The sequence below is a fragment of the Etheostoma spectabile genome, chromosome 18 (assembly GCF_008692095.1).
Source record: "Etheostoma spectabile isolate EspeVRDwgs_2016 chromosome 18, UIUC_Espe_1.0, whole genome shotgun sequence".
Lineage (NCBI taxonomy): Eukaryota > Metazoa > Chordata > Actinopteri > Perciformes > Percidae > Etheostoma > Etheostoma spectabile.
This window is the reverse complement of record NC_045750.1, coordinates 16440876-16457288: the sequence shown is the minus strand read 5'-3', so window position 1 is coordinate 16457288 and position 16413 is coordinate 16440876. Positions and strand designations below refer to the sequence as shown.

General features: G+C 41.7%; 2 protein-coding genes across 3 annotated transcripts; both read left to right on the top strand.

Annotated features, from left to right (window-relative positions):
* Positions 1 to 2692: 2692 nt before the first annotated feature.
* Positions 2693 to 5716, top strand: LOC116706215 (uncharacterized). 2 transcript variants are annotated; one of them, XM_032542915.1, is made up of 7 exons: positions 2693 to 3058; positions 3159 to 3428; positions 3580 to 3873; positions 3957 to 4010; positions 4653 to 4757; positions 5111 to 5157; positions 5250 to 5716. In XM_032542915.1, the coding sequence occupies exons 1-7, from the start codon at positions 2935 to 2937 to the stop codon at positions 5361 to 5363; spliced, it is 1008 nt and encodes a 335-aa protein (XP_032398806.1). In that variant the 5' UTR covers positions 2693 to 2934; the 3' UTR covers positions 5364 to 5716. The 2 variants fall into 2 exon arrangements, with proteins under 2 accessions (XP_032398806.1, XP_032398807.1); XM_032542916.1 differs by lacking the exon at positions 4653 to 4757.
* Positions 5717 to 8690: 2974 nt separating this feature from the next.
* Positions 8691 to 11824, top strand: vrtn (vertebrae development associated). Its single transcript, XM_032542914.1, has 3 exons — positions 8691 to 8830; positions 9584 to 9915; positions 10040 to 11824. The coding sequence occupies exons 2-3, from the start codon at positions 9604 to 9606 to the stop codon at positions 11801 to 11803; spliced, it is 2076 nt and encodes a 691-aa protein (XP_032398805.1). The 5' UTR covers positions 8691 to 8830; positions 9584 to 9603; the 3' UTR covers positions 11804 to 11824.
* The last annotated feature ends 4589 nt before the right edge of the window (positions 11825 to 16413 follow it).

The following is a 16413-nucleotide window of genomic DNA, read 5'->3' as shown; positions in this document are numbered from 1 at the left end:
GTGTGTGGTCAGTATCAGATCTTTTTTTTTTTCCTTCCTATATTTTTGCCTGAATGTTTAATATCTTGCTGTAAACCGATCAAAGATACTCCCCTATAAAAAACGAATGCGTCAGTTCTAGGGTTGGGCGTCCGTTTGATTTGAACAATTCTTCCATTTGATTTTTATCGATTCCGATTCCTTGAAGGGTGGAGTCTTGTTCTATATCTATGGGTGGCGTTGCTTATTTCACAGATGAGAGGAAAATGTTATTTGGATTCAATGGAGATTTACAGCTTACTTTCATAACAAGCGCCTGCAAGTATGGTGGCCGCTATGCAAAACCAAAGATTGTGCATTTTAAATTTGGAACCGATGTTGCGATTCAAAATCAAATTTTCCAAACGATTTCAATTGAAAACCCCATTCCGTCGGAATTGTCGTTTTTAAAACGATTCTAAGTTGGACCCGGTTCTCGATGCCCAATCCTAGTCAGTTCCCATACTGACAACCCGTTCCCCTGAATGCTTTTCTGAGATCTTGTATGAAGTTGTAAACCTGGCAACAAGTCTGTTGTCATTTTGTGAATTAAATCTCTATGAAAGGCTGTAGGAGAGCAGAAAGTCACAGATGCACTTAAACCTTCCGGATGTTGAATGTAACACAGCTGTATAGACTCACAGGTGTTCGGACTAAAACTCAGACTTGAAGGGTAAAGTGATATTTTTTTGGGGGGGGGGAATCCTGTTTTAGATTTAAATGTCACTAGTTTCAATTGTTCAGTGCTGCTGAGAAACCTTGGAAATCTCCTAGGCTGTATTCTGGATGATAAGAAATGAAAATGCAAAGTGATTTTTGGTATGTCTGTAGAAGTCGCTTGTGTTAACTCAATTATTCCACCTCTTGAACGGTGACTGTTACTCCTCTAACTGTAAGGTAGATTACAACTGGAACTTTTGGTGATTGCCATTTGACAGCTAACATGTAGTCCAGCTGATGTGAAAGATGCAATATGCACAGGATGTAACTGTTAATGTGAGATTTTGTTTTAAGTGCTCATGTATGTGTGTATATATACAGTATATCATATTTTTCAGTCTGAAGTAGTGTGGTTCCCTCAGATTCTGAGTTTACGCAGTTTTTAAAGTCTCTTTGATTAGTTTGACTTGGCTGTTACACTGAAAAGATTTTAACTGAAAAACTGACATATTTTTTTAACAATCATACATTTGTCTAGATTTGTCACTGATGATCTGTACAAATGGCAAAATAAAAATGATTCAGCAACACTTTTTGTAATCCGACCCTCTCTACACTTGATAAACACGGCATTCCATGTTCACAAAAAATACCGTTCTTGTGGGTGATGACAATTCCCATAATTAACAAATTATGACATGCACGGGCCCTTCCCTGTGAGACAGGTTTTGGATATATTCTCTTATCCATTGTGTCTCATCTTCTACGTGAGGGCGCAGTGGATCTGTCACATGCCTTTGGTGTGGGATACCAAGGTTCAAATCCCACTTCAATACATCTACCAATGTGCCCCTGAGTAAGATGCTTAATCCCTAGTTGCTCCAGAGGCTCTGACATAGGGTATATAGCTATTGTAAATCGCTTTGGATGAAAGCGTCAGCTATGGACTGTCATGTAACATTGGACTGATGCAACATTAGGTGCAGGGGCCACTTGGCGCTGTGAATTGTAGATTGCATTTTCAAATATATTGCCTGCTGAACGCAGGATGTCTTTGAAAAGCTTTCCAAGACGACAGAGTAGAAAAGGTTGGAATCCAGCTCCAGCGTAGCTTCTGGTTTAAGTGAGAAAGGCAGACTCACAAAGAGCTGCACACATCACTTGCCCAGAGAAAAGGCACTGGAAAATATTGTCACCAAAGGAGCAAAGCTGTAGTTTCAGCCAGAGCTCCATCTGCTGATGAGCAGCAGCAACTGCCACCACATCTTAAAGAGTCAGGTCCTACAAATCAGAATCAGCTTTATGTGCCAGGTACGAGGACACATACATGGATGAGGAATTTTGCTTTGGATTGTATTGCTCACAATGCGCTAACTCATACACTCACTATAAACGTAAACATTATAGACATGTTGAGCCAATAGTGCAACGAAGAGTGCGAAGTATGTAGGAGTAAATTATAACTATGATGAGTAATTATTTTAATTATGGAGCAACGACTGCTGGAATAGATAGTATTATGTTATGAGTTTCAATAACTGCTCTGAAATAGAGAATGATGAATAAATAATAAGTGGAACTAGGAAACACACTGATTAGAGATGCTGGGTTAGTGTTGCTGGGTTATTGCGCAGGAAATTAAAAGAAAGAAAGCTGTAGTTGAGTGAGGTCTGCTGTTGAGTTTTTCAAGTGTATAATGGTATGACCACATCAGACAAAAGCATTGGGGTCAGAGGTGCAGAACTATGTGGACCGACGCTTAAAATGTATTTATTATTAAATGTACATGAGGAAAAAACAGTTAAATTAAAATTCCCATCCCGCACAACTTTGCACATCTGCTATTGGAATCTGCTGTACGCTAAAATCCTCCTTTATCCATTTATCTTTTGTAAGGTCATCTCTCCTCACAGGAGAGAAAACAATCTGTCCTCTTCAATATACCTCTCCACAAATCGTCTGAAAACAAGACACAACAGGAATCAGGACTGGTTTGATTTTAGTTTTCTTTTCTTCTCATGTGGAAATATAGTGAAAATGTCAAGCTTTTTTTTGCTTGGCAGTCTTTCCTATTCCTCTTCACTGTTGACCCGTTTTTGACCAGTGAGCAAACTAAACCCTGACTTAAAACAGCTCTATTGTTTCTGTCAGTGTTGTTGTACTCAGGAGTACAGTCGGACCAGTAGCTGTTAAGGTTTTCCACACCAGCAGGTTCAAGATGTTGGCAAATGCAGGAAGTGACATTCCTGTTGACTAATGTTCAGTATAACAACAGAGAACCTCCAGTGTACCTTTTTCACAGCGAAAACATTTGCACACAGGATGGCTGGAGTTGTTCACATTGTGATGAGGCTGCTATTGTTATCTTTCATTGCAACAGGTTGGTGAAACATTGGCACAATCTTATCTTGTGATAGTTTTATAATCTTATCTCAAACATTTAACAGAAAATCTGACCTTTTTTATTTTTTTTTCACTAGGGTTAAATGGAGAAGATGGTCCGATATTTGCCCAACGGGCTTATTCTATTACAGTTCCATGTGAGGAAGATTTAGTCTGCTTTCATGTATGGCAGCTCAGCACGAGCCAAACAAGCGATTACGTTGCAATAGTCGGTAATGGAGAGATCCAGACAGCTGCATCATTGGATGAGGACTCAAAATGCACTCTGCAAATCAAAGATCTCACAGCGGAAGATGTTGGACGTCATCGCTGCCAACAAAGGCCAAATGTCTTCTCTCCTCACAATAGTGAGTACTGTCGAGATAAGAGTCTTGCTGCTGTGTGGGTTGATACTGAATTGATTTCCCTTTCTAACGAGAAAGCTGATAAAGAGAAATCTGGGCTGCAAACAAGTCGAATAAATAAAAACTCATGTTTTGTTTTTGTTTTTCTACTCAGCTAGCCCAGAGTTAAAGCTCATGCCTGGCAAAACAGTGTCACTGCAGTGTATTCTCCTCACCTTCGTAGAGGAGGGACACTGCAGAGCACAGCTCCACCAGGTCAGCCTGATGTGGTTGGATGAAGCCGGCAATGGCGTACACGAGGACTCACAACATCGGATAAAACAGGAATCTCTGTGTGCTGTAACTCTGACTCTCACCCTTCAAAGACCTGAAGACAAGAAGTTTAGGTGCCAGGCGACTGTAGGTGAACAAGTCCATATTTCAGTGGAGTTGCGGGTCACAGTTCCAGGTCTGTATGATAAATCCTAACCAGGTGACTCCTAGGTGTTGAATTCAAAGAATTAAAAATAACTAATGCTATTTTCTTTGCAGCTCTTAAAGGGAGGGGAAGAGGATTCATCATAGACCTAGAGCCCAAAAATCAAGGTACTGGATCATTATAGAGACCATCTTTGTTACTCATATAGCCTACAAATAGACTTGTTTTCTAAGTATATGCTCAATAACTAATAAACATGAATGTGTAAATGAATAATCTCCCCAAGTCTGCAACAAGGCAGACACTTTAATAATATGCCAGCTAGGGTCTAGCTACATTATCTGGATTATTGTGGAAAGCACAATTTGTGTATTGAGTTGCCAAAATACTAAGGGGCACTGACTAGTTTCCAGTTCATTCCCATTTAAATATTAAAACAATAATTTGACATTTTGAACACACTTATTCCCTTTTTTGCTAAGAGTCCAAATTGAAGATTGATGCCACTCTTGTATTTGTCTGTTAAATATGAAGCTGGAGCCAGGAGACAATAAATTTAGCTTGGCATTAGCTAGCCCCAGACCCTAGCTAGCTTTTCCCCCTTGTTTACAGGGTTAGCTATGCTAAGCTAACCAGCTTCAGGCTCATAATTCTCATAATTAGCATACAGACATGAGCGTGGTAGCCTATCACTGTTCACATCTAACTCTCAAACTATTAATTCAAGGATAGATTATGATTTAGAGGACTTGTTCCAGCCATACAAGACATTATTTATAATGTAAAATGATTGTAATTTGCATTTTCAGGTGGAGGAAGCAACCAGGACATGATGGGCGCCGCTGTGGGGGTGGTGGGATGTGTGGTTGTGACAGCGCTGGTTGCGTTTTTTGTTGTAAAGAGAAGAAGAACAAGTAAGTTCTCCTAAACTTCCTGTATCTATAAGATAATGTGTTGCGCCACTGGAAATGGACTCATATTTGGGCACAGACTAGCCCTAACATAGGCTATACACAATTGTTCCATACGTGTGCACATGCACATATCTTGTACAATTCTACTTTGTGGTCTTTGAGGCAATCACTGACGTTCTGTTTTTACTGTTCCTTTCATGATGGTGATTGTTTTGCATTTGTAGAGTCACATAACTAAGCTTGAGAAATCCACACTAGTCTGTACAGCATTGAACATATCATTATATTTAATGGTTAGCCTATATTTGAACACATAGTAAAACATGGATTTGTGCATTCATTTGTTTATTTAGGCAGCCAGGTGCCAGATGAGTCTTGTTACACAGCCAGTACCAACAATGTAAGTCAGTTCTCTCACAAATAAAGTAAAATCTTTTGTGCTTTTGGCCATTTTTAAAGGTAACGATTGTGTGTGTTGCTGTGTGTCTTTAGGTTATGAATGCAGACGATGTGATCTACGCTGACATTATCCTCCCAGCTGCCTCTGACAGGGTGTGGGTCGATGAGTGCGAGTCCACTGAATACGCCAGTGTCAGATACAAATAGTCTGCTGTCCAAACTACAAATTGTAGTATATCTTTTCTTTGTTTGTGAGTTCCAACTGTGCTACTGCCATGTGTTTTAGAACTGCAAATTGCTCCATACCAAATCCCTGTAACTTTTTCTGCCACTTAAATCAATGTGAACATAACAGATAATTTTGCCCTTCGACTCAGCCATTTGGCATTTCAACTTTAGAAAAATGTTAAATTGATTTAATTAGTCTACCTCAATATTTTTTTTTTATCAGAGGATGTATTCACAGAACCTAGACTCATTGTTATTTATGGTGCTTCTTATTGTTTTCTGTGCAAAACTGTGTCTGACTGCAGGTCTATAATAAATCAAAAGGCGACACACCTGGCTATTAAATCACATTTATTTTTCATAAAACAAAACCCGGCAGGAGTTGTAGAGAGAAAATCTGATTAGAGAGCTTTTAATACAGTAATGTCAGCTAATTACTGCAACGACAGGTAGCCTATGTTTATTAATTGACAAACCACATAGAGGAACTTGCAATATGTGGTTGCAGGCAACATGGCATGATTAAAAAAACAGAAACACACAGCCCAAAGAACACAGAATTTGTTGCTTGAAATCTCAACAAGCCCTGGAATATTTTTGAATGCCATGGTTCAGTGACATTGCGTTTTTGCATGTGAAAGTGTTTTAGCATCCAGTACCACATTTCAGGTGACCGAGCTACAAAGCCAAATGCAACACTTTATTTTGCACACAACCCTGCTATTGTGCCTCTGCAAACATGCTGAATTACAATTTAGTGTGGAGCTTTCTACTTTTCTCTGCCAGTACACACACAGTCACACCTATACACACACATACATGCAGACACACACACACACACACACAGCCACAGCAGGTGAGAGACTGCCGGAGCCGGTTCCAGTGTTGCCTTATTTGCATTTTAAATGCTTGCAGCCAGCCCACTACTGTGTTCACGGTGCAGTGCAGCACGGCTAATCTACACACCTAAGGTGTGTGATTGGCTACGAGCCAAGAGTTTGAAGGGGGTTGAAGGAGAGATGGTAAAGACACAAACAGTCACAAGAAAGGGGGTAGATGAATAAAGCGGAGAGGCCGTATCAACAGACGTTAGAGACCGCCCTCGGCACGTAACACATGACATGGAAGCAGATATACTGGATTCTGAATGTGATCATTTTCTTGATTTTGTCCTTCAAACATAGGATGCAAAGGATGAAAGTAGACAGGCTGTCTTTTTCTCAAATGTGTTGAATGCATTGAAGTGAAGAGAAGGTGATGGTAAAGAGGGATAAGAGAGAGCAACAGCCATGAGGTCGATTTAATATGCTTTAAAGGATATCAAAGTCCCTGAACTCCTACTCAAAGCTGAGGATCTGAGGATAATGTGGCGCATTCAGTACATATTTGGACAATACTGAGACTTTTGTATTTCCGCACAACAAAATACGTCTCCAAGGTCAACGTAACAAAGTTGTATTAAATCATCTTTTTTTAATGATTAGTTGAAGGGAAAAAGGCTCTGCTCTAGGATGTCTTCGTAATGTTAGCTACGGTGACCATATATTATTGACCACATAAAAAAAGTGGTCGAGATGGTTTTGGTTTGACCGCTCTTTCACTCCGCTCATTTAATGCAATGTTGAGACACTTTCTTTGACCTTTCTTTAGAAAACATGTCATCATCCGAATTTCAAAATTGACAGTAACTCATAGCAGTAATGCTGCTGCTTGCATTTCAACACTGTGACTTCCAAAACATTTCAGGTCAAAGATGAAGAGCAAAGGAAGCTCCTCATTAACAGAGAGGAGTTTTTAGTCACACACACACACACACACACACACACACACACACACACACACACACACACACACACACACACACACACACACACACACACACACACACACACACACACACACACACACACACATTACCATACCTTTTAACAAGTGGGTGTCTATATGCATTATCTCAGCTGGCAATGACAGAAATACAAACCAAAGTGGGGAAATTGTGCTTGTTTTTTGTATCCTCCCACGCACAATCACACTCACTCACACATTGTCCGAACAGCTGATAAGGTTTAGGTCAAAGCCTTGAACCCCAGCTTGGCCCCAGCTTGTCTGCCAAGTGCTGCTTGGAGTGGACAGATCAGTGGGGGCCAAATGCTGTTGTCCCCTGGTGTGTGTGTGTGTGTGTGTGTGTGTCTGTGTGTCTGTGTGTGTCTGCATGGCTCTACAGTAGGGGCAGTGGGGGGTTGGGGACAGTTGCTGGGATTGTTGTGCATGTGTGGAACAAAAGGCCTTGATTACTGAAATCCTGCAAAAGGCAGGAGAGGAGGTGTTAAAAGTGATACAGTGGAGCAGACCTGGAGCTCTAGAGCCTTTCTCTCCTCTCACAAAGCTCCTGTCCACACCCTGTCTGCACATATCCACTCTAATCCACAAACTGGCCTTTTACACTACAGTCTCTGGAGTGCAGACTGAAGAATACATACAAAACCACTGCATTGGGAAATAAAGCAGAAAGCAAGGTAATTGCTGTAAAGCCAGGCCGTCCAATTTGGGGCCTGCGGGCCAAGCTTGGCCCGTGCTTCCATTGTTTAGGCCCGCCTACGTATTCTCCTCTTAATTTGAAAGTGCTGTAAAATCCAAACTGTACATTTTGTGCAGCTAAAAAGTACTTACTCTGAGTTTTACGACAACGTAAAGCACAGTGCTGGTAAAATTCCCAATTAAATTACACACGTAAGCTTTATCTACGAAGAATTACGACAATTACGGTATTCTTTAACATCATAATTTATTTTTGGCCCGTGGCCTTTCATCCAGATACATTTTGGCCCTTCATTTGAAAGAATTTGGGCACTTCTGCTGTAAAGGTTCTGATGATCCTATATATTTGCATTGAGGCTTTGAAGTGTGGGCTAACAGGCAATACAAGTAACCACAAAATAGATTTGTGCAATAACATAAGAGTCAGAATAGTTTATTGCTGGGGCAAAAAGAACCCTGGTGTTCCTTTGGCACATTTGACAAAAAAACTTGAAAGTGAACTGTTGAGATCTTCAAACCTAAAATCACAGATACCTGGAAACCTACAGCAGGGCTGCCTCTGTGGTGGGGGGGACACAATGGCTTCTGTTAACACTTCACATTGAAATTGACCCTGGCTCTAGCCAACTTGAGAATGAGGGGAGGGGGGGAGGAGGGAGGTGTCTCTCAGCGCAGAGAAGACGAAGAAGAAGAAGAAAAAAAGAAGCCAATCGACGATTAACAATTTCCTGAAGGGAGGTGCTGCTTATCACTCGCCAAATCCCCACAGGTCGGAGGACAGAGCTCTCCGGAGCTGCACGCACACAATGGACTAAAACTCCCAGAGATCAACACGATCAGCTGTGAAACCCTCCGCTGCAAACAAGCGATTTCCATTGAGTTTCTTCTTGTAGTCTGTGGACGTTCAGGTGAGAAAACGTTTGTTTTTAATGTCGTTTCCGGAGTCATTTGTCGTCTTTAATTCCAGATGCGCGTTTTCTTGTGTTTTGGGTGGATGAGTTGGAGTTGATAGGAACATCACAGGTTCAGAGTGTAAGAGAGTTAGGAATTACAGAAACACGCACATAAGTCACTGAGAGCATACAAATAACACAACACAACACGGCGCAACGCAAAGTAAGCCTTGTAGGTACTGAATTTGACTTAGCATTGTGAAGTTTCAGTTACTAACGCAAGAAGTCATATTTCGCAGCAACGTTGCAAAAATAATTTTTTTATTAAGATTGTTTTTTCTAAATGGAATTTACAAAGTGTAGAAACACAGCTGTGGCTTTGCATTTGTAAAAGAAACAAGGTAGCCTTGGGTCAAGAGATGAGTAGCAGAGAAAATGCTTTAGAGATCAGCTGAATGTTGAGGAATAAATCTAGTGCAATACACTGAGAAACATATGAGATCGTGTTTATTTAGTTCTGAGACCAAACTGCACCAGCAGCACTTTGATTAAGCTGCAGCTGTTGTTTGAGTATGGATAGACCTCAGTAATCTACATAATCTACTCTACTGTTAACAAAGGCATGAACACATTTCCCAAGTCTGCTCCCTGTTGTTTTAGACCAAACTAAAACTAAAATTAAACTAAACTTCTCAGAATCATCTCAGCTTCCCTCTCCTTCTTCATTATCTTTAACTTTTGTTCCCTGTCTCTTCTTCTCACCTCCAGCTCTCGTCAGATCCCCAGGTATGATTCAGAGGAAGGAGGTGGTGTTGTCTGTTCTGGGGGAGCTCCAGGAGGCCACAGAGAGCTCCGGCCTGGACGCTCTGACCCGAGTGGCCCTGGAGGTGGACCAGATCCTCGCTCCTTACCAGCTCCCCGAGACCCCCTGTCAGGATTTTCCCGAGTGGGCAGGCGTGGATAACTTGGCTCATGGCCTGTACCCACCCGACGCACCCATTGGCCTCCTGCCTTTAAACTGTAAGGGGGAGGGCAACCGTCTGTTTGACGCAGTAAGCACGCTGTTAGTGGGCAACGCTGGACTTAGCTTAGAGCTACAGGTGAGCCGTGCTAGTTTATAATCTCAGTCTGTACTGTCTAACTGTATACATCTATACAAATTCTTTCTGGCTGATTGTATGTGCATTTTGGTAATATTAATTATACGTGTTATTGCCCCCACAGGTCCGGACAGTAGTGGAAATGGTGCTGTGGAAGAGATACTATCTGTCTGGAATGATCGATTCAAAAATGATGCTTCAGGCTGTTCGCTTCAGCCTCTGTGCCGAAGAGTCTGAGGACATGCTCAACCTGCCTGTAACCATCCTGGAGGCCATCTTCGACGCCGACGTCAAAGCGTCCTGCTTCCCCGGCTCCTATGCCAACATGTGGCACGTGTACGCACTTTCGTCTGTCTTACAGTTTAATATCTACTCCATCTATCCCAAGTTCAACCTTAAGATCCGGCCCTATTTTAACCGCGTCATACGCCCAAGACCGTGGCCTAAAGACAGTGATCCGTTAACCCTTCACATCATGTGGTCTGGAGAGCTGCAGTCTGGGTCGTTGTTCAGGCCGAACCACTTTGTGGCACTAGTCCAGACAAGTGACCTCACGTTTGGAAGCCCTGACAGCCAGCAGAGGGTGTCGCCGATGAAGAGCGAGGACCTGCTGAATCAGGACTTGCAGCTTTCCTACCCGGGTCTAAAGGACAAATACAACATCACCAAGAGGACCTTCTACCGCTGGAAGAGGCAGACGCAGGAGCACTGCAAAAAGTCAGCAGCCAGGTACGAGGCAAAATATTTCCTGCAGGCCTGCTATTTGGAGGGCAAGCTCATCCCTCTGCACCAGTTTAAAGAGTTTTTCCCTGAGATCTCAAGGTCGTCGTACTACAACTGGAAGCAAGAGCTCCTGAAAACCGGAGGAAACTTCTCCACCTCATCATCCGCTGGAGAGATTAGTCCTGGAGAGAGCACGGAGCAGGACACCTGGTCCTCGCCTGAAGCGAAGCTGGATGAGCCAGACCACAATGACAGCGTGGCCAGCATGTTTGGCATCAGCCTGGGCAAGTTGGACCTGGAGCGGGCCCAGACTGTAGCTCACATGCAGGAAGCTAAGCGCTGTCTGCAAAATTGCATTGCCATGAACGCCTCCCTCCCCTTCAGGGTCTTCAAAAGAAATTTCCCGGGGATCTCCAGATCAACCTACTACAACTGGAGGAGAGAAGCCATGCTGTTCAACGGCGGCTACAAAGGCAACATCGGCAGCAGTGAGGACAGCTCGGACGCTGACAAGAGCCACAGTCCAAAAACTCTGTCCCCGGTCCTGCTTCACACCAACCAGCCCTTCGCACCCAAAAGTAGAATCTGTGGGCAAAAACACAAAAGTTTCATGCTGGCGTACATCAGTAAAAAACAGCTCCGAGATGCTGCGAAACTACATGTCCAGAAGTACAAATGGTCCCTGACGAAGTTCAAGCTCAAGTTCCCAACCATGTCCGCCTGTTTCTTCTGGCTTTGGCGTAGCAGTCAGAACCGCAAGAAGAAGATCGTCACGCAGAGCGCAAAGATCAACCTTCCCGAGAGTCTGGAGAGCACTGCTCCGGAAAACAAGATCATGGAGAGGAGGATGGGTAGTCAGCATGTGCTCCCATTTGTTGAGAGTCCTAAACATCTAGAAAGCTCCCCCATTCCCCCGTTTCCTGCCCCACGTCCAAAGCACACCCCTAACAGCAAGGCGCCCATAGATGAGCAGATGTTTGCGATGGATGTTGTGGCTCTGGCCAACTTCAAGGCCAAGGCCAAGCTGTTCCTGCAGCAACGCTTTGAGGAGAAAGCCTTCCCCACGTTTAAAGAATTCAGGTCTTACTTCCCCTTCACGCCACGCTCCACGTACTACATGTGGAAGCGAGCTTTGCATCATGGGGTGTCACTGGTTCATGGGTAAATTACCACTGCTTTTAGCTAACAAAAATGGGCTTTTAGGAGCGACATGAAAGCTCTGATGAATAACTTCTTGGACCCAAAAAACCTCCCGTGCCTCTCTCCACCAGTGCATTTTACTGTAAACATACTACACAAGCGTTACTCCATGTCCTAAAAGACTGTTAAGTGCACCGATTTAGCATCTAAATGCATTGGGTCCTTCCTCTGCCCCACCACCACAGCTCATTCCTCCCTCCTGGACATTTGCACGTGTGTGAAAAGAAACTGAGTTGTGGGTCAGTTTAAACCCTGCATGTTGCCCTCCAGGCAAAAGGCAGTTCAAAGCTGCTGTTTAGTGTCATTTTGTTTGAAGCTGTTTCTCCTCCACTCTCTTTTAATCCTTGCTAAGCATTGTACTCAGGGTCCTTTTTTCATTTTTCAGTTTTCATTGTAGTAAGTTTGTTTATGCTTAAAAGTAGGATTTTTGTTGTTGTTGATGCTTGTTATATTGATCCGGGAGATTCCTAAGGGTTTCATATGTTTTTGATACTTATAATGTAAAGAGCAGCCAGTATTCATTTGTTTTCATTGTTCTAATTTTTGATTATTGAATGTACACCTTTTGTGCACCAAATTTGTAGGTGGTTATCTCAAGGTTTTGGCTTTTTTTTTGTTTTTGTTTCTGGATGATCTACTTTTAAAATGCCTCTTTAACTTTTGGTGATGCACATTATATGAACTGTGACTTTTGTCACACTGTATTTGCACTGAAATAGTTCCCACGACACTGTTGAATGTATTGTCTTAACCATCATGCACACTGGTTAAGTTTGAATTTTCCCAACAATTCTGTTTTTGGAAAAAAAAAAGTTTCTTTACTTGAAAACTGAATATAAATGGAAGATGTTTTTTTTTTGTACTATCCTTCATTCCTGACTTCCTATTTACTTGCAATATTGGGGAATATTTGCCTTTTTTTTATAAGCTACGTTCGTCTGCTGTTCTTCACTAAATGAAGTCCCACTTCCAGTTCTCTTCACACAGACAGACTCGTTTTGCTGAACTTCCACTGTAACAACCCTTCATAATAGATTTCAGTTTACTTTGTACTTGTTACTTGTCTGAAATTGGTACTGTTGATATTGGCAGCTTGCATTGTCAGTAGGTAAGAAAATCTGTTCTGTATATTAATAAACTATCAACCATCATCAACCCTTTGCTTCGCTCTTGTTCACAGAGATATTAAAATGCTGCTTCATCTTGTCAGCTCATTAACACAGTCCATGCCTGACAAATTAATAAAGCCACCCGTTTTATGCTCCGTATATCTAAAACTGTTAAACATATCTGCAATTTTCCCAAATCATTTGGTCTTTCTTCCAAGTCAGTGAGTCAAGTGAAACCAATAAGCAATTCTAATCTTCCGCCCCATCGGCTGCATCTTGATTTGACTCTCTGGTGGAAGGAATTGAACAGTTTAGCACATCACAGAGCTCTGCGCTATGCTATCACCCAAAAGACATGTCTGTCCCTGCCAAGTTATTTCATGTTGATGACCAATGTGCTGTACGAAAGATAAAGAAAAGGATCTAAATCATGTGTAACCACATCCAAATGTGCAAACACAAAGGTCAAACCGAGCCAGCAGGCCGAAGAATAGAAATGAGCTTTGAGACCGGTTTTGTGGTTTTTGCTCACTGCCTTTTCTCTATTTATCCATTGTGCTTATGGTAATGGCCAAGAGTAGTTGGGATGGAGTACCCGGAGAGGGGGAAGGGGTTAATTGTATTCATGGAGACAGAGGTGTTTGAGATAAGGCCAAGAACATCCAAGAGTTTAGGGGGAGGAAAAGAGGTGTAGAAAGTAGGAAAGGGGACGGACTATCATCCTGATCAGGTGATACCAGTGAGTTTCATTCTTTTAGATTTCCTTGTTTTGTATTTGTTCTGCATTTTTTTGTTGTATTCCAACTGTCTAAGTTTAGGGACAAAATAAACCTGTTTTTAACGGAAAAGCTCAATGGTGGTTAAGACTTAATACTTCTAAAACTTGGTCATAACATTGGCCTATCAAGTCTAAGGATCAAACAAACTAATTCATTTTTAACAAGAGGAATTGTGCATGGGCAAAATCCTAAGAACCGTTCTAATACCTGAGTATTTTATACAATGTGCAGTTCAGTTTATCCTGCACTGAACTCAACTGGTATTTTATCAGCTTGACTAGAGAGTCAGTTTTCCACCCACCTACACATAAGCAATGTCAGCTCCAGTTACAGTAAAAATTTTGTTTGTTTTGGAAATTTTTTCCATGTCTGATGTAAAGGATAGGTTCCCCATTTTTTAAAGTCTGTCTGAAAACATCACCCACATGCCCATATGTGTACATTGCATTGTAAGAGTTAATGGTGACTGTGATCATTCCTCCTGTACTCCCTGGCTGTGGAGAGATCCCTTTCTAGTGCAATTCCAGAAATGGGGGATAAAATAGTTACAATGTAATACACCAGCACTATGAGGTAGTCAAATAAAAATGGATATCTTCCAAAGTTCCAGCCTCTTTTTAATGTTCAGTGTTCTTTAGTTTCCTTGATGAGCTGTGATGGGTGTTGCTTCAGAATAAGGTAAAACATGAAATATATTCCAGGAAGTCCAGTTAGATTTATACATTTATGATTATGAATGTTTATCAGATGCCCAACCAACCTCTTACTCTAAAACAGGATTTTACAACTAGAGAAAGTTATGCATATTGTATCTTTCGTTACAACCATCACAAGATAAACAGTAGAGAAACAGCATTCGTGTTGCAAAGTAATCTAAGACAGAGATTTAAGAGACATTCATGTCAAAATGTGAACATATCCTTTCAATTCTCCATGAACTATTTATAGACAATTACATTACATTACACATAGCTGTAGCTTTTATCCAAAGCAACTTACAATTGCTGCATATATGTCGGAGGTTGCTCTCTGGAACAACTAGGGGTTAAGTGTCTTGCTCAGGGACGCATTGGCTGATGTCATATCCACTGCGCCATCACCACCCTTTAAAAAGTTTATTTTAATTGAAATAGACTAATGTGCTCAGTGTCTAAGAATCACCATGGCAACTGGCCTTGGCATAAGTAAATACTTGATAACATCTTTGCCTGTTTTGTTTTGCCAACTCCATCTTTATTATTGCATGATAGGAGGGAATTTTACTGGCACCGAGCTACTTTACATTGTTTATCTCGAAAAATAGCGTGAAAATAATGAGGGCTGGCAGGTGGGAGCGGAAGTCTTCAAAGATTAGCATACTGCAGTTGGTTGAGAAAGACAGAGCAATAAAGCAGAGAGGCTTCTCAAGGATGCCACATTTTCTCAGTAAACAAAAAAACAGACCTGTGGGACTCTGGAGGCTTGCCGTTTGCTCCCAATAACCTCCTGATAGGACCAGTGGTATGAACTCAGAAGAACAGAATTTGACCTTAGTATGGGGGTTAAAGTGAGGAAGGTGAGATGTGAAAAAACTAAGCATATTCAGACTGAAATGTTTGAAATAGGGAAATCTCACTTTGCCAGAACATCCACACGGTGGACCCAAGTAGGGTCTGGCTAGTCCACATAGCATTCTGGGATGGGAGAAAAATGTGCTCTGGTTCATTGGCATTTCTTTAAACCAGTGGTTCCCAAACTTTTTCAGCTCAAGACCCAAAAGAGAAATTTGGTGTCTCCCCGGGACCCAAATTCACAAAAATACACCATGAACATCATTGTAACATCTACATTTTTAAACTGTGGACAAAAGACGGAACAAACCATGAATTTAAATGTATATGAAGTGTATTTATTCCATTATAAAAGTAAACAAAAACAGAAAAGGTCTCTGTTCTCCTTTCTGTGACTCACCCCTTTCTCAACTCATTTTCTTATCCCCTCCTAGGATAAGAGAAGAGAGAGAGAGAAAACCCCCCCAGCATCTGAGCTGAACAGAGCAGTGTAGCAAAAAAGAACGCTCATTCACATAAGATTGATATGCATTTTAGTCCAATTGGTGACCCAATAAACCAATAAACCCGACCTTAAGTTTGGGAAACATTGCTTAAACCAATCATTGGTGGCGCTAAGCTCTGCATGGAGTCGCTGGAAAATAGTTGTGTGGGGGTAACTTAGATTTGAAAGATGGTCTAGCTAGACGTCTGAATTTACCATGCAGAGATCTGAGGAGCAGTTAACCATAGTCCTCATAAATCCAGCAGAGTTTAAAATTACAAGACAAAGAATACGGAAGGAAACAGACATACTGTGCATGCATCCAGTGGAATTTCCTGCGGCACAGGAGAAAACATCAAGGATATAGACTAGAAATAGGGAAAACATTTTCAAATCTATCCCTGCACTCATAATAAAACTCCTCCCTCTCGAAGCAGGTTTGATACAAAGCTTGAAATGTACATATCCCACATGTGTTTTAGAAAAATAGTTTAGTTAGCCTACATCTCATATAAACGTGGCCTCTGTTAGTTTCTGACACATACAGTACACACCTACATCAGAGCAGGGCAGACAGTGTGTCCACTAGGTGGCACTGGTTTGCTTCCATGGTTTTGGTTGCCTTTAAAAAAAAGAAAAAAAAAGAAGATCAC

What these genes read in the sequence shown, in the direction of transcription:
- LOC116706215 (XM_032542915.1), top strand. Translation starts at nt 2,935, where the DNA reads ATGTTCAGTATAACAACAGAGAACCTCCAGTGTACCTTTTTCACAGCG. An exon ending in GTTATCTTTCATTGCAACAG is followed by an intron (nt 3,059 to 3,158) that starts GTTGGTGAAACA and finishes TTTTTTCACTAG; the next exon opens with GGTTAAATGGAGAAGATGGT. An exon ending in GTTGCGGGTCACAGTTCCAG is followed by an intron (nt 3,874 to 3,956) that starts GTCTGTATGATA and finishes TTTTCTTTGCAG; the next exon opens with CTCTTAAAGGGAGGGGAAGA.
- vrtn (XM_032542914.1), top strand. Translation starts at nt 9,604, where the DNA reads ATGATTCAGAGGAAGGAGGTGGTGTTGTCTGTTCTGGGGGAGCTCCAG. An exon ending in GACTTAGCTTAGAGCTACAG is followed by an intron (nt 9,916 to 10,039) that starts GTGAGCCGTGCT and finishes TTGCCCCCACAG; the next exon opens with GTCCGGACAGTAGTGGAAAT.